Source organism: Nelusetta ayraudi, unplaced genomic scaffold (genome assembly GCF_046127955.1).
Source record: "Nelusetta ayraudi isolate G7.1 ecotype Tasmania unplaced genomic scaffold, CSIRO-AGI_Nayr_v1 ptg000034l, whole genome shotgun sequence".
Taxonomy (NCBI): Eukaryota; Metazoa; Chordata; class Actinopteri; order Tetraodontiformes; family Monacanthidae; genus Nelusetta; species Nelusetta ayraudi.
In genome coordinates, this window is record NW_027466084.1 from 5,152,097 (window position 1) to 5,175,000 (window position 22,904).

Genomic DNA, 22,904 nt, shown 5'->3' on the forward strand with positions numbered 1-22,904 from the left:
TGTCGTCATATATGACCACCATTATTCTAAGAGAGACTCAAACTGTTGCTTAACATGTTATTTGTTTCTCCTGTGTTTTTTCCTGTCGTCCTAAAAAAGGAGAGAACAGGAAGACGGTGCTCCTCAAGTCGGCAGAGTGTTCTCCAGAGGTGATCAACTTCTTGGTCAACAAGGCGTGCCAGTGCTACGTGGCGCTCAGCGACTGGGCCTCGGTGAAGGAGTGGCAGACCAGCGTCAGCGCCCTGAAGCAGAATCTCAGCAGCCCGGCCAGCATCACCCTGAGGACGGACCTCAACTACATCCAGGCACTGAGCCACTTCGAGGAGGGAGAGCTGGCTGAGTGTGCTGCCCAGCTGGAGCTGCTGCCTGGTGAGGACTACAGCTCGGCCCTGGGCAACAAAGACAAGCTGGGTGAGTCTGCCAGTGGACGAGTTTGGAAGATGGTTCATTAAAAAAAAAGAAAATTCCCATTGTGTAATATTTGGCTTGATTTCTAAAAACGTAACATACATAAATATTTACATGTAGATCTGAAGAGGCTCCTGCCCTCCATGAGTCCAGACCCTGCTGAGATGCAGAGGGCCATTGAGGTGCAGCTCATCCGCTGCGCCGTCGGTACCATGACCAAGGGCGTCCAACCGCCGGAGCAACGAGCCTCAGCCAATCAGGAGTGGGTTTTCATACTCGTCTATGTTCAATACTATAATGTAGTTTGAAGGTGTAGTGGAACTATGCCAGTGATAGTCTCAGTTATTGTTATTACAGTTGTTTGTATTTGAACTATCTCTTATGTTCATTATGAGAATCTATGATAATTTAGAGACAGTAGATTATTTTAGAGGATCTCAGTTTTGGGGTCAAAGTTCAGAACATTTTCAGTACAGAGAAAAATAAACATTTATGCAATTACCAATTTATTGTATCATCAATTGCAAAAAAACCCAAAAACTTTATTCTTAATTGCATGTAGGCCCCTGCACTGTCTTACTTTTACCAAAGTATGTTTTGACACAAGTATCTGTAGTTTGACTCAATGCTTCATGCTACCTCTGCATACATATAGATTGTAATCACAGCATTCTTAGAATATCCAGTTTATTGTCACTTTTCAGCATCTAGACATCTGATCGTTTTAAAGTGTGTCTACCAGGATGTGTTCTAGTGAGCTATTTGATGTTGTAGTACTCTGGTGCGCTGCCTGAAGCAGACGTGTCGGATCTGCCTGGGTCTCCTGCGCCTGTCCACCCACACCCTGGCTGGTGCCCTGCCCACCCTGCCCACACTGCAGCTACACTGCACCGCCATGCTGGAGAACACCCTTACCAGGCAGGAGGTATGCAATTTCAGTCATTTTTGTTTATCCTTACTATAAAGAAATGGTAATGATACTACTGTATTACTATACATTACTAGTATCCTTACTAATACTAGTAATATTTTTTTTTCATTACTAATGTTATAATTATTTTTATATTTATTTATTTTTAGCAGTGACTATGCCATTTTTTTAAGACATAGAACAGTTAACTTACATTTGTAAAGCTTCCTACAGATATTGAAATATGTATTTGTGGGGTTTTTTGTGCATAAGAAAGCATTCTACTAACAAGAAACAAATGGCCCAAATCAATGTTTCTCTTCAGAAGTGGATCACGGAGCTGTTTTGATTGGGTAGTGGCTTCATGGGCAGTTTCCCTTTTTTATGTTTGTTTGTTTCTTTTGTTTTGTATTACATTATGTTTTGTTTTTTTTTGTTTTTTTTTACAGTAATTTCACATGTTCATTGTTTTCACACTGACAGCCACGAGAGGGCGCTCTAAGCTTGTGTGCCAGTATCCGCTACTCCTGTCCTACTGAAGATTTAAAATTTAAATTGTCATCTTATAAAGACAACTGAGACAGACTGAACACAAATGTCCCTAAAAAGAAAATCACATTTTGCCAATAACAGGCAGAATCATTTTTTGATTTGATTTGTACCTGCAGTTACTTGTTTCATCCACTAGATAGAAGCCTGCACAAACACGCGTCTGACCGGAAAACGAACTTGATGGCGGAAAATGATTGTGTAAAGGTGCAACGTAAAGGTTTATGGCAAATTAACAAAACTTTATGATCAAAACATTGGACTAAGTAATTTAGCAACCCCCGAAGAGGCGCAAGGTTGGTTTACACCCGGTTGACACTGGACGCGGAAGCGGCGCGAAGCGGAGACCGCTTCCATTCGGTGCCCTTGTTAACTAATGTCGTGGTTCACACCAGACGCGAAGCGGCGCAAGCCACGAGGGGAGGCTCGCGCCTTTTGCTATGCATTGATCATTTTGGCGTCTGCACTATAAGCGATCCGCGTCAATTGGACAGTAAGTCGATCAAAGAAAAACAAGAAAATCCAGTTAATTTTCAAAATAAAATGCCGCGGATGACAAATACGATTATATTTGTGTACGTTACATTTGTCAGTATCTTGTATCCGAGTGCGAGAGAGATGGAACGCGCCGGCGCGCGCGCGCACACACACACACACATGCGAAAGTGAGCAACACAGTGAAACTAAGTTAGACTTTATTCTTAGTATGATTTATGAAGTATTCCCTCACCTGCCATATAGAGGGGCAAGAGACAGGTGTGCGGGTTTCTTGCTGATTAGACGGGGAGAGCCATTTTTTTTTTCTTGTTATATGTCGAAACTTGAACTCAAGACTAATGTGAACACCTTAAAGCAAATGAAAATAAAATCGTGACAATGGGAAAGGCAATGTTCTTCTGAGCGCGTCAGGACCGCAGGTTCTCCCCTGCACAAACAAGGACAGCCGCCCACGGAAACGCCGTCACATTCTTCTTGGTCTTGGATTTTGTAAAATAAAAAGTGCGATTTATATTCTGGTGCAGATTATATGTTGTTCTCGTTTTTTTCTTCTTCTTCGTCTTCATGATGCTTTTTTTTTGACTGGTGGCGATTTATACTCCCGAGTGATTTATAGATGGAAAAATACGGTAGATTTTTTTTGATTTTTTTTTTTAGAGTCATAGATATTTTTACAGAACATGTTGGTCACTTATTTTGACTCACAATTCAATTCATTAATTTCAATGTTTTTTGGACTAGACTAGGGCTGCAACTAACGATTGTTGTCATAATCGATTAATCGGGCGATTATTTAAATGATTAATCGTATAATGGCACTTTTTTGCAGTTACCTTAACAATTTAGTTTTTAGTTGGCTTAGGCATTTTCTAACCAACAATAAAGTCAATGAAAATAATTCTTCCTTCAGAAATAATGTTTTATTACAGCTTTCTTAAGTTTTAAATAACTGTAAGAACATTACATGAACAAGTGTTCAAATAAATGCTGAAAAAATAACTAAAGTCTGTTCGTTGTCAGTGAAATCCAAATACACAATCCAGCAACTCCAAAACACTTTGGCGTAAACGTTATAACCCGTTCGTTCACCACGCTATGAAAATGTACCTAATAATATTGGAACGTTACGACACTGAAGCAAGTTTGGAATGGAGTTCCGGCTTTGCCTTTGCCTCTAAAAACAACTCTGGCTCGTGACATTTCATTATTATTTCATACTATAGTGAATGGTTGGTATATAATTTCCGCAAGAGCGTTGGATTGTGTATTTGATGAGTGCAATGAGGGAAAGCAAAAATACCGCCCGCTTACATTGCGTCAGCTGCGCGGCAATCCCCAGATCTAACAGCTTGCACCGACGAAAAATCCCTCGATTTGTTGCCAGAGTATAATCGATAATGAAATCCATTATCAATTTTTATCGAATTAGATTAGATTGAACTTTATTGATCCCAAATTGGGAAACCACACTGTTGCAGCAGTCAAAAAAACAATACAAAAAGTGAAAATAGAAGAATAAAAATGAACTATACAGTAGTTACAGTTTACAGTTAAAAGTTGTTAAACTATACAGTAGTTACAAGATATACAATAAAATAAAAAATCCAATTGATCTATGTACAACAAACACCAAGGGCAGATGTGCGAAAGACAGTCAAAGATGTACAAAGGCAGGGATAAGCCAGGCTTTATTTGATTTAATCAATTAGTTGTTGCAGCCTTAGATTAGACATGTTAGAAAGTGGGCTAGCGTTTTTTTTGTGGGTGGAATAAATTTGAGCGCTGTAAAATAATATTATTATGGAAAATAATAATAATAATAATACTTTTGAGTGGTGACTTTATGATGAGGAAAAAAGATGATGATGGTCCTAAAACTCCACCACCAGTTGAGAAACACTGGACCTAATAACACAAACAGTGGTCACATTGTTTTTGTTTCTTTTTAGAGCATTTTAAAATGGTGGGAAAAGTAAACTTGTTTCGCATCTGTGTTCATTTCCAGGGCCTTGTGATTCCCCTGTGCAGCGAGGCGCTGAGCTCCTGCAAGCAACACGATGTTCAGCCTTTTCTTCAGGCTCTCAGACACACAAGGTGCCAGAGGCAGCTCCTCCACAGGACCAGAGGTAAGACCCTAGTGTCGGGCAACAGGCCTGTTACTGCTACATCTGATCAGCCTGCAGTCTTCCCATTAACCTCCACTACAGCAAACCACAAACAATATTGAACATTAATACACGGTGCTCGTGGATCGATCGTGGACATACGTAAACGATTTGCAAACCACTTATTTTCTTTTGGGTCGGTGGACTGGGATATCGAGGCAGGAAACCTAAATGACGAAAATATTAGCAAACCTTTACTGGCTCGACTCCCAGTCAAACTTAACATGGACCTTTTAAGGCTTTGTGTTCTAAAATAACTGGAAGCAGCAGTTCAACTGCCGTTTATCCACACCGTCTTTTCACAAGCGATCTTTCTTTCTATTTCCGAGTGGTGCTCATGTTGTTAGCAAGCTACTGCTTCTGTAAACAGCGTGTTTCAAGTGTTCTTCTTCCTCCGCCTTCAGGGAGCAAACTTGCGGCGCCTCACCAGGCCGGCCATAAGTACTACATCGTCTTCAGTTGTTTCCAACGTCTCCTACGGGGAAAATAATGTCGTCATACGACGATCTCGCTTGAAAACGCAGATCTGCAAGCACATGTGTCCCATTTGTGACTCTGTACATCGCCGTTTGAACTATTATTTCTATTTGTAATGTTATTGATATCTTAGAATTATTATGATACATGGAGTGGCCAGCACAGTTTCCAGACTTAAACCCCATTGAGCTGGTTTTCTATTTTGCATTTTTCCCAATGTTTTTGTGAAGTATATGCACTATTGTTTACTAATTTCTCTGACGTGTGCGTGTATGTTTGTGTTTGTGTGGATGGTTCTTCTCCAGGTTACTCTGCCTCCATGGACGGCCACCTGATGGAACTCTGTCTGGCTGGGATCAAATGTGCAAGGAAGAAGGGCAACATCGTCCTGGCCTCCCGCTTGCTGAACCAGTGGCACGACGGCACCATCCAGGACCAGGACCAGGACCAGGACCAGGAGCAGCACAGCGACCTGGGCCAGGCCTTCAGGCTGCTCTCTCTCCAGGGGACGGTGGGCGAGAAATGGGGATCAGATTTACAAATAGAGAAAGCCAAAGTTCTGAGAGCTGCAGGTAAGAAACGAAGAAGAGTCTTTTTTTGTAAAAAAAAAAATAAAAAAAAATCCCAGCCTGCTGGTGGAGGAGGTGGAAGGGTGGTGCGTTTGAAGGGCCATTTGCTTGTTTTGTTTTTTTATGACGAAACTGTGAACAATGACATCAAAAACAAGACCGCTAATTTAGTGTCTGAAGTATCTTGTGCCGTACAGAAACAGGATGAACATGCAGTTTATCATGCAGTCTGTGTAAATGGGTTACTTCTAGCCACAGGAAGCAGGAATGTCACCTAAAAGAGAGAGGTTTCTCCGGAGCCCTAAACAATATACAATATGTTTAACATTTCCCATGTGTGCTCTGTAAACAACCCCCTTGAAAGCAGGCACGGGCAACTCTGAATGCCAAACTTGAAACTATATTAATAAATCATATTCATTTTTTAGTTTCCCTGCGCTCTCGTGCTGTCTGCCACCGTGATGATTTGATAACCTGAAGAACAACATAACTCTAAATTACTTTTAAATAGCAGTAACTGTTAGTCCGAGGAAAAAAGCTGCATTTTATTAGTTTTATTTTCAGTGTTTCAGAGTCACTTCAACAAAGAGGACTTTGAAAAAAACAAAACCTTTTGTTGGAACACTCATGTTCATTTTTAGTTGACATTAAAACACAAGTGTCCCATGATATATTCTTCCTCCTATGAGGTGGGTCACCAAAACCCTCCATGCATCTGCCTCTTCTCACAGTGTGTTCCGAACCGAACAGTGCGCACTGAATGGTTCGGTGAAATACCGACTATTGTAGGAGCTGTATCTTGTCCACGAGACTCCTTCAGGTGGACCGATGTGCCTGATCGATGCTTGACTTCTTTTGGAATAAACTGCCTTCCTCATCCACACGTCAATGGCTGACTGACAAAACACCACACTACTACACACTAGCTTATTTATGTGTCCAGTTAGCCAATGTAACATCAACACAACAGTGATTACTTTTTGTAGGTACTGTAGTTTATTGAGAAAGACGCTGAAAAGAGTCTTCAGAGTCCCTCATCGTGGCTCTCTGTGTGTTTTCAGGCCAGTCGGTGACGGCCATGGAGATGCTGAGTGCGGCCACTCTGTCTTACTGCCACCTGGCCAAGAACGAAGGGGCGGCCTGTCGCGCTCTGCTGACGCTCTGCAAGTGGCTGGTGACCGACTGGAAGGACATGGCACCGCAGCTCAAGCAGGTATTGCTCGCCATTCAACATCAGCATCGTCACTGTTTCTATACTAGTCATACTCTTCGGATTTGGTCTGGTTCACTACACAGTACTCACAAAAAATGTTGAGTGAGTGATTTTTGTTTTTGAATGAAATTTCCAATTATCTAAAAGGACATAATAATAATAATAATAATAATAATAATAATAATAATAATCCAATCATAATATTTAATCCAATGAATAAAAGTAATCCAACTATCTATAAGATGTAAATATGTTGTTTTTCTTGTCTTACTCTATATTATATTTTTATTTCTTTATTTCCTTTTCATTAATATAATTTTCCTCCTTTTGCACCACATTGTTGAGGAAAAAATGTTGAATCTGATTTTTTTTTTTTTTTGACACAGGTGGCAAAAATGTCAGCGGCGGGAAACTCCAGTGAGTTTGGCAACATGACGACTGTCAGCCAGAACATCTCTGCTCTCCTGGAGGTTTCCCTCGAAGATCACGGCGTTCCTCACATCACAGTCGAGACGTCAGGTGAGACCTCAGGGGGATGAGCGGCGGTGCGGTGGTGATTGAGGAGATGGTGCTCGGGTCCGGGTTCTGTCTCGCTGGCTGCGCGGAATTGCGACTATCGCGAGGTGAACAGAAAATTGCAAAGTCAGCTTGTTTGATTAAATACCGAGTGGCGGGCCACAATGAATATGTTTTCGGAGACGAGCCGCGGGCCATTGAAAATCCAATGTCCAAATGATCGGATCGACATGCCGATTTAGCATATTTTATTAGATTGGGGATCCGCCGATCTGCATTCAAAATCCCAGATCTGATCTGATAATAATAATATATCAACAACGCTGTACATTTATAGTTCGCAATGTATAAATAAGAGGCCCATTTTTGCCCTCTGCACGTCATCTCTGCCGTGCTCTGAACGGACGGTGACCTATTGAAGTGGAAGGTTTCCGCCCGTCTCCACGTTTGTAAACAAAACAACCATGTCGGCAGACGCTGCTCGCTAGTTAAGCAGCAGTAGTAGCAGCTGAGGAATTCCGCGGGCTGCCGTTCTGTTGGCGACTCTATTTCTTCCCCCTCCATCTTTAGCGGAAATCGAAAACACAACAACGCGCTGCTTATTGCGCAAAACCTACGGCAGCCCAGAAGGCACATACACCTTGCCGTGTAGAAGAAATTTGTTTTGTTTTTTAACACGAGAATCGATATTGAATTGAGCAACGTGAGAATCGCGATTTGAATTCAAATCTATTTTTTCCCGACACCCCTAACATGTTCCCTTTTCTGTGTTTTATATTGATTTTTCTTCCTTAAATTTGCTTTCTACATTATTTTATGTTAAGGAATTGTATAATAGCAGTTAGGAAGCCTTGTCAAATGTGTATATTTGAAATAAAATAGATAGATGAATAAATATGTTGCAAGGGTTGCAACGTCAATCCCTACTGGGTGCCTAGAAAAGTGCTGCATCCTTTTAATTCCCAGCCCTTGGCACCAAGAGCTTCTCTCAAGAAGCCTGCCAAAGAAAAGCATGCTTCCCTGACTCGCTTGTACCTTAAGAAGCTCTTTCATTAAAAGGCTGTATGACTGATTTTTACAGCCCTCTGAGTCTGTTAGTCCAGACACTCACAGATCCTGCCGTGTCAAGCCAATCAATACTACACCAAGCCATGAGATTTTCAACAATAGTTGGATGATCTATTGCGGTTGTACTTGAATACAAATCTTAAAAAGGCCACAAAAAATATTTTTTTCAAATGAGTCAGAGGTTCATTTTCTTGAGGTCGGTCCGGTCACATACGATAAAACTGTAATGTTCAAACCAAAATGCCCTTTTTGTTTAAATCAAACGACAAAAATACAAACTTAAATGAAACAAAAATTGTCATTTCCATTTTGATATCAGTTACATGTTCAATGTGAAATACCATAAAATATTTGAATGAAACAAAACAAATGTCATGTAAACACAAAGTACGGCAAAGAAAAAAAGAAAGACGTACTGTATTTCTGTCCTGCGCTGAATCCAAGCGTCTCATGCAAAGTGCTCCAAAAACAAAAGTCAAAGTCAAAGATTTTGCTCACAGCAGCATCCTACTGGTGTCGTAGTACTACGATACTAACTAGGGGTGCGAGTGCCTTGGAGTTTGAACTGACGGTTTGTAGTCATCTTTGATATTAAAACTATTGAAATATGAGTTTTCTTGCAGAGGAATAAACATCAATCAGAAGTATTTACATGTACTGACATTTGTCCAAGCCGAGCAATCGTAAATAAGGGAAGTGACGCGACCTGGAGGTCAGCCTCTAATGTGTGTTGACGGGGAATTTGACGGGAGTTGCATTTAAACCTAATTTCTGAATGACTTTTCCCCGTGCAGTGAGTGTGGGTGTGGGCGAGCCAGACTTCGTGCTGGGTCGACTCTACCAGCTGTCCAGCGGCCTCGCTCCAGAGATAGCAAAGTCCTGGGCAGCCCTGGCCAGCTGGACTTACCGCTGGGGGAGGAAAGTGGTCGATAATGCCAGGTTAGTGCAGTGTAAAGACTTCTTTTGAGCTGTATGCTATGAAAAGTCAATTTTATAAAAATTTTATTATAAGTTATTTTAGTATCATTATTATGTCATCATATTTTTAAATGTCAATACAATGTACCTAAATTGTAAAATAATCCAACTATCCATATAATGTCTTGTTTTGTTTTTCCTTTCTTAGTCAATAAACATTTTATTTTATTTCTTTTTAATTTGCTGTATATAATTTTCATTCTTTTGCACTGTATTGTTGCTGTAACGATGAAGGCTCCTATTCTATTCTAAAAAAAAAAAAAAAAAACTGTTTTGTTTTTTCTCTCCAGCCAAGGGGAAGGGTTGCCTCTTCTTCAGGAGGAGAAAAAGGAGATTGAGGCGCTGCTCCCACCAACCACCAGTGAAGAAGACAAGGACAAGATCTTTAGTATCCTGGGACAAGCTCTCTGTCGACCAACAGGCATACAGGTTAATTTATTACTGCCATGTCATTTTTTTTTGTTTGCAAAATTTGTTTTTAGTCTGCCTGTAAAAAGGCAGGGACTTATGAACAGGAACACTGATTTAACATTAACAATTATTTATGCTTGGCATGATTTTCTTCTCAATACCAGGATGAGGAAATGGCTTTGCAACAAGAAGACGATGAAGATGACATGGTGGACGTTGTCTGGCGACAGCTGACTGGCATGTGTCCCTGGCTGGGGGACATGGGTCAGCCCGTCACTGATGGTCTCATCCAAGTTTGGAGAAGGGTGGTCGATCGGATCTTTGGCCTCTACAAAGTCTCCTGTCATGCATACTTTACATTCCTGAAGCTCAACGTCGGACCGGTGAGGATAAGAAAAAAACGAAGTTTGGAAGTCTCCACGACCCTGAAGGGAAGTGCGAGACAGAAGCTTTCAGTCCAGCCCTAAATCCTCATGGTCTCTTTCATCTTGAAGGTTCCCATCGACGAGGACGACCCCAAACTTCTGCTGTCTTATCACAATAGCAAGCAGAACAATGATGATATGATTGTTATGGCCACGCTGCGCCTCCTTCGTCTCCTGGTGAAGCATGCGGGTGAACTGAGGGACGGACTGGAGCTGGGCTTAGCTTCCACCCCCACAGCACCGTGGAAGGGTATGTCATGTTGCAGTTGTCAACATCAAGTCTTAGAAGTGTTATTATTAACAATTGAAACAAGTTGAAAATTTGAAAATCTGAAAATGTGTACTTATGTGCGTGCGTGTGTGTATATAAAGATATATATTAAAAAAAATTATACACACACACACAAACCTATTAGGGCTGTCAGTCAATTAAAATTTTATAATCGCATAGTGTCCTGAGTTAGCTCGCGATTAATCACAAATTAATTGCAATTTTTTTTTACCCTGCTCTATATGTAACGTAACAAGGTATTTATTGTGTTTCTTAAACTCTAGGAAAAATTGGAGAGGATAAAAATAATTCCTTTGTGGAAATATTCCATTTTTATTTTCATTGGAATATTTCAAAACGATTACATACTTATACTGTCCAGTATACTGTATAGTTATAATATCCAGGCGAACCAGGCATTAACTGCTCATTAAAAACATTAGTGCTATTAAAATTAGTTTTTGTTAACTTATTAACGCGTTATTAATATGTTCGGCAGCCTGTGTGTGTGTGTGTGTGTGTGTGTGTGTGTGTGTGTGTGTGTGTGTGTGTGTGTGTGTGTGTGTGTGTGTGTGTGTGTGTGTGTGTGTGTGTGTGTGTGTGTGTGCTGCAGTGTTTTACCTTTCTTTCTCCCCCCCCCCCAGGTATCATCCCGCAGCTCTTCTCCCGTCTCAACCATCCAGAGGCCCACATTCGACAGAGTATCTGCAGCCTGTTGTGCCGAGTGGCTCAGGACTCTCCACACCTTGTCCTCTACCCTGCCATTGTCGGCTCGCTCTCCCTTGGACCCGAGGCTCACATCACAGGTATCGTTTTACCTTCCTCCAGCTAATAACATTGATTGTATAAGGTGAAGTGGAAGCTAACAAATGCTGTCCTGGGTGATTTACAGACAGACATTTGCACTTAAAGGGAAGGTTTGCAGTGATATTTTTGGGGGATTGTGTTCCAGGGGGCAAACTTCCATCGGCCTTGCCCACCTTCTTGGACAGCATGCAGGAAGACGGCATGGTAGAAGATCACGCAGAGAGAAGCCAACAAGAGGGGGATCCAGAAGAACTGGCAACCTTCTACTCAACCCAAGACCAGGCCATGATGCAGGACTGCTACAGCAAGATTGTGGAGAAACTGTCCGTTGCAAATCCTGCCATGGTGCTTCAGGTTGTTATATTTAAATCATTTTCCTTTCAGTCAGTTTTACTAGTGGATGCTATAAGTATTTTGTTGTTGTTGTTGTTGTTAGGGTTGCTTTTTGCTGTTAAATCCTTGCCTATAGAAATAGATAAGATAAAATGTATTTGAAAACACACACACAGTAATTCATCAGAATTAAAATAACCTGTATTTTTTATTTTATTGTATTGTATACGATAGTATTTTTTTTTCCTATACTAACAAACTATCCTCACATAAAACTGTACAATTAAACAGTGTTAAACTACACACAACTTTTAGCTACATTTAACTATAGTCTCACAAAATGATTGCTCACATGTCCCTATATGTAAAGAATGTGCAGAAACAAACAGTTTGGTCTGTTGATTTGAGTGAATGTTAACGTGACTTGTTTTGCGAACAGATCCAGCAGGTGGTGGGAGAGCTGCGTCGGGTCACACTGCTCTGGGATGAACTCTGGCTCGGTGTGTTGCAACAGCAACACATGCATGTGCTGCGTAGGATCCAGCAGCTGGAGGACGAGGTCAAGAGGGTCCAGAGTAACAACACACTGCGGAGGTCAGGCCACAGACTGAGTTTGTCATTCATAACTCTAATTAGTATACTCAATCTAAGTTGAGAGTGATTAATAACTAAAGTAGTGACATGCTTTTATCAGGGGACCTTAATGAGTCATGCAGGGAAAATAAATAACTAGGCTTTACACCGGTCATATCGGCTATATCGGATCGGCCGATATTTGGCATTTTTTGAAATGTTCGTGATCGGCCGTCATGTCATAAATCTCCGATCAATGACGTCATGGTCGTGTTGAAACTTTTTTCATCTGTCTCATTTACTCCAAAGTAGTTTCACAGCATCGACATGTTTATTTGTTTGTATCCGAGAGCTAATGGTTCATGATTCAAAAAACATCATTTTCGTCTTCGTGCCTCTTCCTGTTTTGAGTACTGTCGCTACGTGACGGACAATAAAGTTTCTTTGAATCTTCACGACAGCAACATCCATGGGCGACACAAACAAACGTGTCGGAGGTGTGGAAGTTTTTCAAAGTGAGAGAAACAGACATAGCCCAAGCTATCTGCAATATATGCAACGCTACAGTAACTCGTGGGGGAACGTCTGCAAAAAATTTCAACACGACAAATTTAATCAGGCACTTGGAAAAGATACACACGGAGGAGCATGTCGAGTTCAAGAAACGCAGCGCGGAGAAAGAAAAAGAAAATCAAACTTCGAAACGGATGCTAAAGTAAATATTGCTCCTCACGTGATCGGATCGGTGATCAGTTATTGGTTTATTTAAACTCACTGATCGGTGATCGGCACAAAAATCATGATCGTGTAAAGCCTATAAATAACTAACAAATAAATAAGTAAAATACCTAAAAATGTTATAAATAATTATATTACTAAAAAATAATAAATAAATAACTTAATAAATGTTTGCAGACATTCAAAACATAGTCGCTCAATAAAATAGATGATTATATTACATAACAAGTATTATGGATACATTTGCTTGTTTCATGTGTTGAACAAAGTTGGGAGTTCCATCCTAATTTAAACTAACTGAAGCCCATCATTGAACAAATTAGGGGGAGGGGGATGGCAGGCGTCCGGAGGGGTCGGCAGGTGTCACGGGGCATCTGCAGGCTCATCGGCGGGCTTCGGCAGGTATCGGACGTCATCGGCAGGTGGCAGGCACTTCGGCTCAGTCCTGCTAATGCTGCTTGCAGTATTTAATCTGACTAGGCTTCATTGTTGGTGTCACAAGTCAACAGCAATTATTACAGCTCATCATCTACTAATTGTTTCTTCTTCTTCTGCTTTTGTGCTCCAAGATCATAATAATGCTCTAGTGCGTGTCTTTTCAAATGTCCACTCTGCTGACTTTATTGTTGGTCAAGAAACTGAAAACTGAAAACAAGCTCTAGAATTTTGGCCAGCGTATGCAACATTGACGTTAATGCAGCGACAAACCGGCCCAAAATTCCTTTAGAAAAAAGAAGAGGTGATGGCCAGTGTGTGAAATACAAGAGAATTGGGTGGGGTTGGAACTCTGGATTAACACATGAGACCCCATGAAAGTCTCAAAAAAACAAATGGTCACTGAAATGTCTTTAGGATCACCCTGTCTAATATTCATTTTTAAAAATACGCATGCTGCATGTTAAGGAAATTTAGATTGGTATTGAGTAACAATCAGGAGGGTGTGGACCCCACCCCCTTTGAATATTGACAGATATTTGGCACACTGGTGATCACCATTCAGGTCTACTCACACCTGTCATTCCCGGAGGTCTGGTCATCATCACTCTGGATGACTTCACTGATTCCCCTGTCGTGGTGGATGAGGAGATCTTAACAACTGGCTCATTCATTTTTTGTTATCGTTGTTTCTTCTGCTAGGGATGAGAAGATTGCCATTATGCGCGACAAGTACTCTGCGCTGATGCGTCCCGTGGTTTTTGCGCTGGATCACGTCTGCAGTATCACAGTCGTTGCGGCAGAAACGCCGCACGAAACGTGGTTTCAGCAAACCTACGGCACCGCCATCCTGGCCGCCATGGAACGATTGAGGAACCCCAGCAACCCCGCCAACCCAGCCAGCAGCTGGGTGCCTTTCAAACACGTATGTCAATCATGTAGCACTCACATGTGTTGCTTGCAAATCGAATCTGATGCTTCAAGGTCCTGTGTGTAATATTTGGCTTGGTTTGCGGTTTTTATATTGTTATAAACTAGGGCTGTCAGTTTATTCAAATTTTTAATCGCGATTAATCACATTATTGTCCTGAGTTAAGTAATCGCAAATTAACTGCTACTTTTGTAAATACACCGAGCTCCAGGTCTTCTTCTTCTTCTACCACCTTCAGGGAGTAAAACCATAGCGCCACATAAGGCAATGGCGTAAGTACTTTGCAGCGTTTCTGTGTACATGCGGATATTTTTGGAGACAGCTTCTTTTGAAGTAGTGGGTTGCCAACCCCTGGACTAGACAATTAAATGTTAGAAAGAGAACAGTTATTGCCTCACTCTTATGTCACAACAAAGAAGGGGGTAAACCCACCATGAATTAAGTTTAATACAAAAATGCTTTATTTGACCAAATTAAACAATATTAAACCAAATGACATCAAAATAGAGAAATACAAGATTAAGTTTCTGTAACATCAGTCAGGTAGGTGTGCAGGCCACTTGGGTCACTGGCAAGCTCAGCAGAGGGAGGGTACCCGAGTCTATAAAGGGGACTTAAGTGAAAGAGCTGCAATCTCAAATTTAACCAGTTGATGTCGCTGTTTCTTCAAAATCTTCAAATATTACACACTGGATCTTTTAAATAAATCATTTCGACTTCTTTCCAATTTCTAGAATGAATCTCACAGCCTCTCACAGTTGATTGATCGATTGACAGCCCTGTGGTCCTGTTTGTTAGATCATGCTGAACTTACAGCAGCGAGCTCAGAAGCGAGCCAGCTACCTGCTGCACCTGGACGAGATCAGTCCGCGCCTGGCGTCCATGACCACCACGGAGATGGCTCTCCCAGGGGAGATGTCGGCCTCAGACGCTGTCACCATCCACAGCGTGGGCACCACCATCACCATCCTGCCCACCAAAACCAAGCCAAAGAAGCTGTTCTTTGTTGGCTCAGATGGACGAAACTACCCTTATCTTTTCAAAGGTAGGCATTGACTGTTAATGAATAAAAATGTGAAGTTATTTTTAATTTAGTTATTATTTTCGAATTCTTTACTTTTTATGTTTTTTATTTGGGACTGAGTCCCAGCGATAAGACCAGCTCTGGAGCAGAGCGGGTCATCGCAGGGCAAAGACCCGATTGTATTGTCTATGTTTCTTTTTCTTCACTATTATTATTCAGGACTGAGCCCCGGTGTGAGACCAGTTCTTGAGCAGAGTTGGCCATTGCAGGGCCAAAACCCAATTGAAATTGCAATGTTTCTTCCCTATTATTATTATACTTCTGCCGCCGTTTTCTGCCCAAATTAGACCCCCCTGAACATGCTCCAAAAGTCACCAAATTTTGCGTGCAGGTCAGAACTCAAAATTTTATCTTTTGAAGAAACTGTACAAATCTGCTCAATAGCGTCTCCTACATAGACCAAAACAGAAAAATGGCCATCGCGCCCTCTAGGAAGGTCATAGACATGCGGGACAAAGACCTACGTGTTCATTCAAACCATGCCAAATTTTCATAAATGCTGACCTTTTACCCCAAACAAACTGGAAGTGACCTATTTTCACTTGTTTAAAAAAAATCTCTAAGCGCAAGACTCGGGATCCCGAAATGTGATTGGCTTCAAATCTGGGTATATCTGGGTCTTCGTGACAAAAAGTTGATAAGGAAACCTTTCAGATCTCAACCGTTTTCTTTTGCAGCCCTCTAAAGTCACAGTACACTCAAAATTGACCACTTTGTGGCTCAAAATCACCCAAAAATTGCTCAACATCCCGTGGAAACTAAAATGTCCCTAGCGCCCCCTAGGAATGTCCAATCGACGTGCAACAAACCCACACGTTTCTCTCATCAACCTCTACATCATCACATACACGCTAACTTTTTCAGTTCAACAAACAGGAAGTGAGATATTTCAACTTGCGTTAAATCCCCCCAAAATCAAAACATTAGCATGGAACTGAGTTATTACACCGAGCTTACACCGTTATTCTGATCCGGTCAAACGTTACACAGTTAGATTCCTGAAGACCTTAGCTAAAAGATGATACTAATATCTTCAATTTTGACGTAGAAATGGCCCCATTAGAATAGTTTGTTTCCCAGGTTTGAATCAGACAGTCACACCGCAGAAAGCTTATTGAGGGGTTTCCTGGCAACAATGGCAGCGACACCAAGGGATGGTATCAACAGGGGTCACCAGGGCTTGGCAGGCATCCGACTGGGTCGGTATATGTCGGGTGTCATTGGCAGGTGTTGGGAGGCATCAGCAGCTGTCGGGGAGCGTCGGCAGGCGTCGGTGGGGTTTGGGGTGCGTCGGCAGGTGTTGGTGGTCATCGGCGGGCGTCAGCAGGTTATATTAGTTATTATCACTGTTAATTTAGTTGTAATTTAAAACAGTTTTATTGACTTTTATTGACATTCTGCATCAATTTTGACAAAGATATCCTTTTCAGTTGTTATGAATAGTATATTAGCCAAAAATAAAAACACACGGTGGCGCAGTGGTTAGCGCTGCCGCCTCACAGCAAGAAGGTCGTGGGTTCGATTCCGGGGCCCGGGCCTGTGACCTTTCTTTGTGGAGTTTGCATGTTCTCCCTGTGTCTGCGTGAGTTCTCTCCGGGTTGTCCGGCTTCCTCCCACACTCCAAAAACATGCATGTGAGGTCAATTGAACACTCTAAATTGTCCGTAGGTGTGCATGTGAGTGTGAATGGTTGTCTGTTTCTATGTGGCCCTGCGATGAACTGGCGAGTTTTCCTTCTTTTCTTCCTTTTATTTTGAAAGATTCCCAAGTCAATGTTGTCCAGGTGAAAAACCTTGAATATAAATAAACATAATTTCAAGAAAATGTACCTCAAATACAGAGGTAACTCAATGTATTGTCCTTTACTACAGTTATTTCATTTTTATTCTATTAAATGAATCAACAGCATAATGAAAATTATATGGTGATTTTTTCCACACTGTTTGCTGCCCTGGCCCATTGTTTAAGTGAGCAGCTCCTTGATTGTTAGGCCACCTTCACCTGGTCCACTCAACTGCTCTTGGGAGCCACACCCACAGTTGATGCACCCGGGTAGAGAGGGGTGCGGCTGCAGCTCAACTCAACACTGAGTTTTTTAGATTCTTAATAATTTCATGAACTTCTTCAGCATTAGGAGGATCAAACACAAAAAGTGGTGAAAATGAACCCTTGGTAAAACTACAAGGTTTAACATCTGAGACATGGATGGTAGAAGCCAAGGAAGAACTGACATTGATAAGAATAAAAAAAAAAACTCATTAAAACCCTCAACTATATCTATCGGGAAACAAAGGGGACCAAACATGTCGGCAGGAACAGCAGCGTGAGTTTTTTTTTTCCGGATTAAACAACTGGTTGCTTAGGTCTGTATGACCCACATTCTAATTTATCTTTACTTTCTTTTGGTATGGCAGGTATTATAGCTTCCATCCAAATGGGTGGTGTTTGTGCTTATTTTAATGCCCAGTTTAATGTAGGAAGCATCACTGGTATTATCTCCTCTTTCATCACCTTATGCCACAATGCTGTGTAGCCATCTGATTCGGGTGACTTATTGAAGTTCTTTTGCTTATTACTTTTTTTCGTTCTTTTTCTGTTATGTCCTCAATCATTATTTTACTCTTTTCTTCATTTAGCACTGGTAATTCCCGAGAATTTAGAAAACCATCTCTCAGCTATGGTGCATCCTGTTTTTTTTTGTTTTTTTTTAGTGTAAAGAGTCGTATATAATGTCTCAAAGGCTACCTGAAGTTCCTTTAGTTTAGTTTGTACTTTTGTCAGTGGATCTTTAATCTTATGAAACGTCTATTGTGCCGTTTTCTTTTTAAGCTTCCGAGCCAGAACTTTCATTGATTTTGACCCTCCTTCATAATATCTTTGTTTAAGGAACATTAGATTTTTCTTAAAACTGGGTTTTACCTCACACTTGCTCTATTTATGCATTTAATTTGTAAACAGGTAACAGAAGTCTTCTCTTTCTTTCTTTTTTTCTTTCTTTGGTAGGTCTGGAAGATTTGCATCTGGATGAACGTATCATGCAGTTCTTATCAATTGTCAATACAATGTTTACAAAGATCAACCAGCAGGAGCAGCCACGTTTCCATGCCCGCCACTACTCCGTCACCCCCCTGGGAACACGATCAGGACTTATCCAGTGGGTGGACGGAGCCACACCACTCTTTGGCCTGTATAAGCGTTGGCAGCAGAGGGAGACTCTGCTGCAAACTCAAAAGGTAAGATTCTATATCTTCACGACAAACCTACGACTACTACTACAACTACTAATCATTGTACCAATCATTCATGCACTGGATTAACTTGAGATCTGCTCACTTAAGTTATACAAGGCTATTCTGACAAAGTCTCGTGTGTGTGTGTGTGTGTGTGTGTGTGTGTGTGTGTGTGTGTGTGTGTGTGTGTGTGTGTGTGTGTGTGTGTGTGTGTGTGTGTGTGTGTGTGTGTGTGTGTGTGTGTGTGTGTGTGTCAGAAGTATGATGAGGTCCGAGGGATCGTTACAATACACACACATACATACATACATGTGTGTATATATACACATACATATAGGAGAAAAACCAATCAAGTTCACAGAACCTAGCAACACTACATTACTGGTATTGTCACGAAAAATAAAAATTGATCGAAACAAAACCAAAATTCATACACATATAATATCCAAGTAGGCCTAAAAGTTGGCAGTCCATGAATACACCCTTGTTCTTCACTAAAAAATAGTATGGAAGTTATTCCATACTTCCATACTATTGGCAATTTCATGTTTGTTGTTTGTTTTTTTTTCTTAAAAAGATAAGAATGGAAATAATAACTTCCACTGAATCTTCCCCTCTCTCTAAAGGCTCAAGACTCGCAGCAGCAGCCGCCTGCTGCTCCAGCAGTGCCCCGGCCTAGTGAGCTCTACTACAGCCACATCGGTCCGGCGCTGAAGGCAGTGGGCCTGAGCCTGGACGTGTCCCGCCGGGACTGGCCCCTCAGCGTCATGAAGGAGGTGCTGAGAGAGCTGATGGAGGCCACGCCCTCCAACCTGCTGGCCAAGGAGCTGTGGTGCTCCTGTGCCACACCCAACGAGTGGTGGAGGGTCACACAGGTAACCAGGCAGCTCAACTCTTTCATTTAAAAGCAGCAAGTCAGTAATTTGATTATTTCTGGGGGGTAGCCTTCTTCATGAATGTGAAATTATAAACTATTTACTTTCTCTAGTTCTCTTTCATCCTTTTTCCACCACTCTGTCTCTGTTTGTTCCCTTTTGTGGGTCTAATTCTCATAAACCCTCCTGGCTACAGAATAATCATCAGAATTTTGACCCCTTAGATTATAGGTAATATATCCTATATCCGTATATCAGGGGTCACCAGCACCAGATGGCGCCCCCCACATGACCACTTAAGTCTGGGGCCAGGCATCTCATAGCAACCTAAATAATCTAAAAAAAAAAAAAAAATGTATTTGTCCAAAGCAAAAAACACACATTTGTAGGTTGTGGTACATTTGTGAATGGTTTCTTTTTCTCCATCTTTTTCACATAAATACCGCCTAAGCCTTAACAAATGGAAGTACTAGTGTTGCACCAATTTAAATATACATTCTTACTTGGGTGTATACTGTAACTAGTGTTTTACACAGGACTATTTTGAGATGGTTCAAAAGAAAAAATGCTAATATTCGTATATATATATCTTAGGAAGACACGGTGAACCTCATTCATTTCTTCTACTTGGGACTTTCATAATGAATGACGGTGTAGCTCCTGCTGGTCAATCAGTTAGTCCACGCTTCATACTGATGTCGATAAAACAATCTTGATGAAGCACCAATGAACACCGTGAAAACTAAAACACTAATAAAAAGTTTCAATGAGTGCTTGTTACAACAGAAAATTCTTATTCAAATACATCAATCAATAATAATAATTTACTAAAAACAATAAATCACGAGTATAGAATTCATGTATAAAATTCATCACTCAATAGTAAATAAATAATGTAAAATAAAGTTGATAAGATCAGTAATGATTTATTCAAAGTTTAAAATAAACAATCCGAAGCTTCTCAAGCAGCACAAATCAGCGGTCACGCGAATCAGGTGCAGGGCAGGACAACAACATGTTGTTATACAAAGCAACAATCGATATTGCTGCAAAAAAAGGTTGTTCAGGACAATGGAAAGGAACCTACCGTGTGCGCCCTTGACCAGTAGTAGTTTTAACCACTTTATTGTTTTACTCTCCGTTTCCCATCTCACCGTTTCTCTGTCTCTCTTGCAACTTCTTCTTCGCACTATTTGAGCGTTGCCGCTCTAAACTGTTTCCGCCTAGGTAGACATCAAAAAACATGACGTGATCATTTACAGACGGTGTTGAGTAGTCTTGTTCGTATCCCTTTACAAATGGTTGGATTAATACTCCTTTTGTGTCATGCTCCAGTCATACGCCAGGTCAACCTCGGTCATGTCCATGGTGGGATACATCATTGGCCTTGGGGACCGTCACCTGGACAATGTCCTGATTGACCTGACTACAGGGGAGGTTGTACACATTGACTACAACGTTTGCTTTGAAAAAGGTACGTTTACCTCAAGGTTTTCCTACTAATTTACACTAATACACTAATTTAGCTTCTTTTAAAGTGTTTTAATAAAAAAATAAATAAAATAAAGGTTCTAAGTAAACAATCCTTCCTGCTGACCACATACATACACATGACAAACAACCCTGTGATGTCGTTGGTTAGGCTCAGGCATGTGATTTAGTGATCTATATATAAAAAGAATGATGAATTGACTGACAAACAAGTCGTTTTTAAAATTCCAATTGAACCTGCACATTTGGATGGTTGGTATGTTTTTATTGGACGCAGAAGCATTTTTTGGGTGCGATACTATCTTATGAGCATGCAAATGTGAGATGTATGCAGGCAAATTATAATGCATGATTGTCTCACGACCCAAATTTATTCCACAAAAGTAAAAGCGCCAGCCAATTCAATGAAATCATTGAATTGAATTGTGTCCAGCAAAATAAAATTTCTCTAAAAAAAAAAAATTTATATATATATATATATATATATATATGTATACATATATATATGTATACATATATATATGTATATATATATATATATATATATATATATATATATATATATATATATGTATATATATATGTATATATATATATGTATGTATACATATATATATATATATATATATATATATATATATATATATGTATATATATATATGTATGTATACGTATATATATATATATATATATATATATATATATATATATATATATATCCCTTTTTTCTTTTTCGTTTTTTAAGAAAAGGGAAACTGCCCATGAAGCCACAACCCAATCAGAACAACTTTGCGAGCCACCAGTTGAGAAATGCTGGCTTAGAGTGAATCTGGGAAAAGTTTTTTCTTTCTCAGGCTTCTGCAGGAGGAAAATGTTAAGAACTTCTTAATGTTACGAACTTGAAGCTAAGACCGTATTGTGTTAAGAGGTCCTTAGTGGGAAGAAGCTTTTAACTGATCTGGGAAACTTTGCCCTCATCAATGATTTTGGAATAATAAGTCAACCGTCCTCAAAGTCGTGTCATTCTAAGATAGTTTTGTCCTTTTTGTGTGTCTGTGTTTGATCGTGGATAGGAAAGAGCCTTCGAGTGCCAGAAAAGGTTCCGTTCAGGATGACCCACAACATCGAGGCTGCTCTGGGTGCAACTGGTGTCGAGGGCATCTTCAGGCTCTCCTGTGAACAGGTCACAAGCATCACTGCACCACCTTTTTAATTACTGGTTGTTGGTAGTCACATTTATATCTTGAATGTGGTCATATTCTTGATGATTTTAATTTAAATATTTCAATTTCTTTAATTAACATTTGTTTGTGAAACAACTTTAATGCACTTCATGTAAGTAAGAAAAATAAAAATGAGATGAAGAGTTAGAACTTTATGTGGGCTAAGACAGTGCTTGTTGATGTATTATCATTATCATTATTATCATTACTATTCTTATTATATATTATTATTTAACCTTTATTGCCCCAGGCAAGTTATTAATAAAATATTCTTATAAGTGCAGCCTGAACAAAGAGCAAAGGCTCTTGGAGGGTTGTTGTTGTTAATAACAGTTGTTTATTAACAACAGTTATTTAAAAAGAAAAAAAAAAGTGAATTTTTCAGTCAAACCATCAATTACAATTTGTTACAGGGTTAGTTTAAAACGGTACAAAAAATATTTTCCTCCACTGCTGGCTTTAGTTTCTTTTTACTTTTACTTTACTAATTCCTTATTTTTATAGTCATTAGAGATGTACTTTTAAAGCTTTAACTCTTTGGAGTATTGGATAATGATCATCGTAATTAGCATTGTTCTTCCTACACATTTCATTCATCAACATTGTCAGAAGTGAGTCTGTGCTAAATGGTGGCAGCTATTGTTCTTTACACATTCTGACCAGGTGTTGATGGTGAATATTAGGGCTGCAAATCTTTGGGTGTCCCACGACTCGATTCAATATCGA

At 40.4% G+C, this 22,904-nt stretch overlaps 1 protein-coding gene across 3 annotated transcripts in view; it reads left to right on the forward strand.

Annotated features, from left to right (window-relative positions):
- The window catches only part of smg1 (SMG1 nonsense mediated mRNA decay associated PI3K related kinase), an 83,991-nt gene that overhangs the window by 35,025 nt on the left and 26,062 nt on the right, over positions 1–22,904 (forward strand). For all 3 annotated transcript variants that reach the window (XM_076032663.1, XM_076032665.1, XM_076032664.1), the window contains exons 25-44: positions 100–411; positions 529–670; positions 1,183–1,333; positions 4,371–4,491; positions 5,313–5,579; positions 6,638–6,789; positions 7,176–7,308; positions 9,168–9,312; positions 9,642–9,780; positions 9,927–10,145; positions 10,257–10,437; positions 11,103–11,264; positions 11,411–11,619; positions 12,038–12,192; positions 14,047–14,269; positions 15,074–15,320; positions 18,363–18,592; positions 19,216–19,464; positions 20,800–20,938; positions 22,029–22,138. In XM_076032663.1, coding sequence (XP_075888778.1) covers positions 100–411; positions 529–670; positions 1,183–1,333; positions 4,371–4,491; positions 5,313–5,579; positions 6,638–6,789; positions 7,176–7,308; positions 9,168–9,312; positions 9,642–9,780; positions 9,927–10,145; positions 10,257–10,437; positions 11,103–11,264; positions 11,411–11,619; positions 12,038–12,192; positions 14,047–14,269; positions 15,074–15,320; positions 18,363–18,592; positions 19,216–19,464; positions 20,800–20,938; positions 22,029–22,138 — 3,686 coding nt within the window. The remainder of the gene's footprint in view (positions 1–99; positions 412–528; positions 671–1,182; positions 1,334–4,370; positions 4,492–5,312; positions 5,580–6,637; positions 6,790–7,175; positions 7,309–9,167; positions 9,313–9,641; positions 9,781–9,926; positions 10,146–10,256; positions 10,438–11,102; positions 11,265–11,410; positions 11,620–12,037; positions 12,193–14,046; positions 14,270–15,073; positions 15,321–18,362; positions 18,593–19,215; positions 19,465–20,799; positions 20,939–22,028; positions 22,139–22,904) is intronic.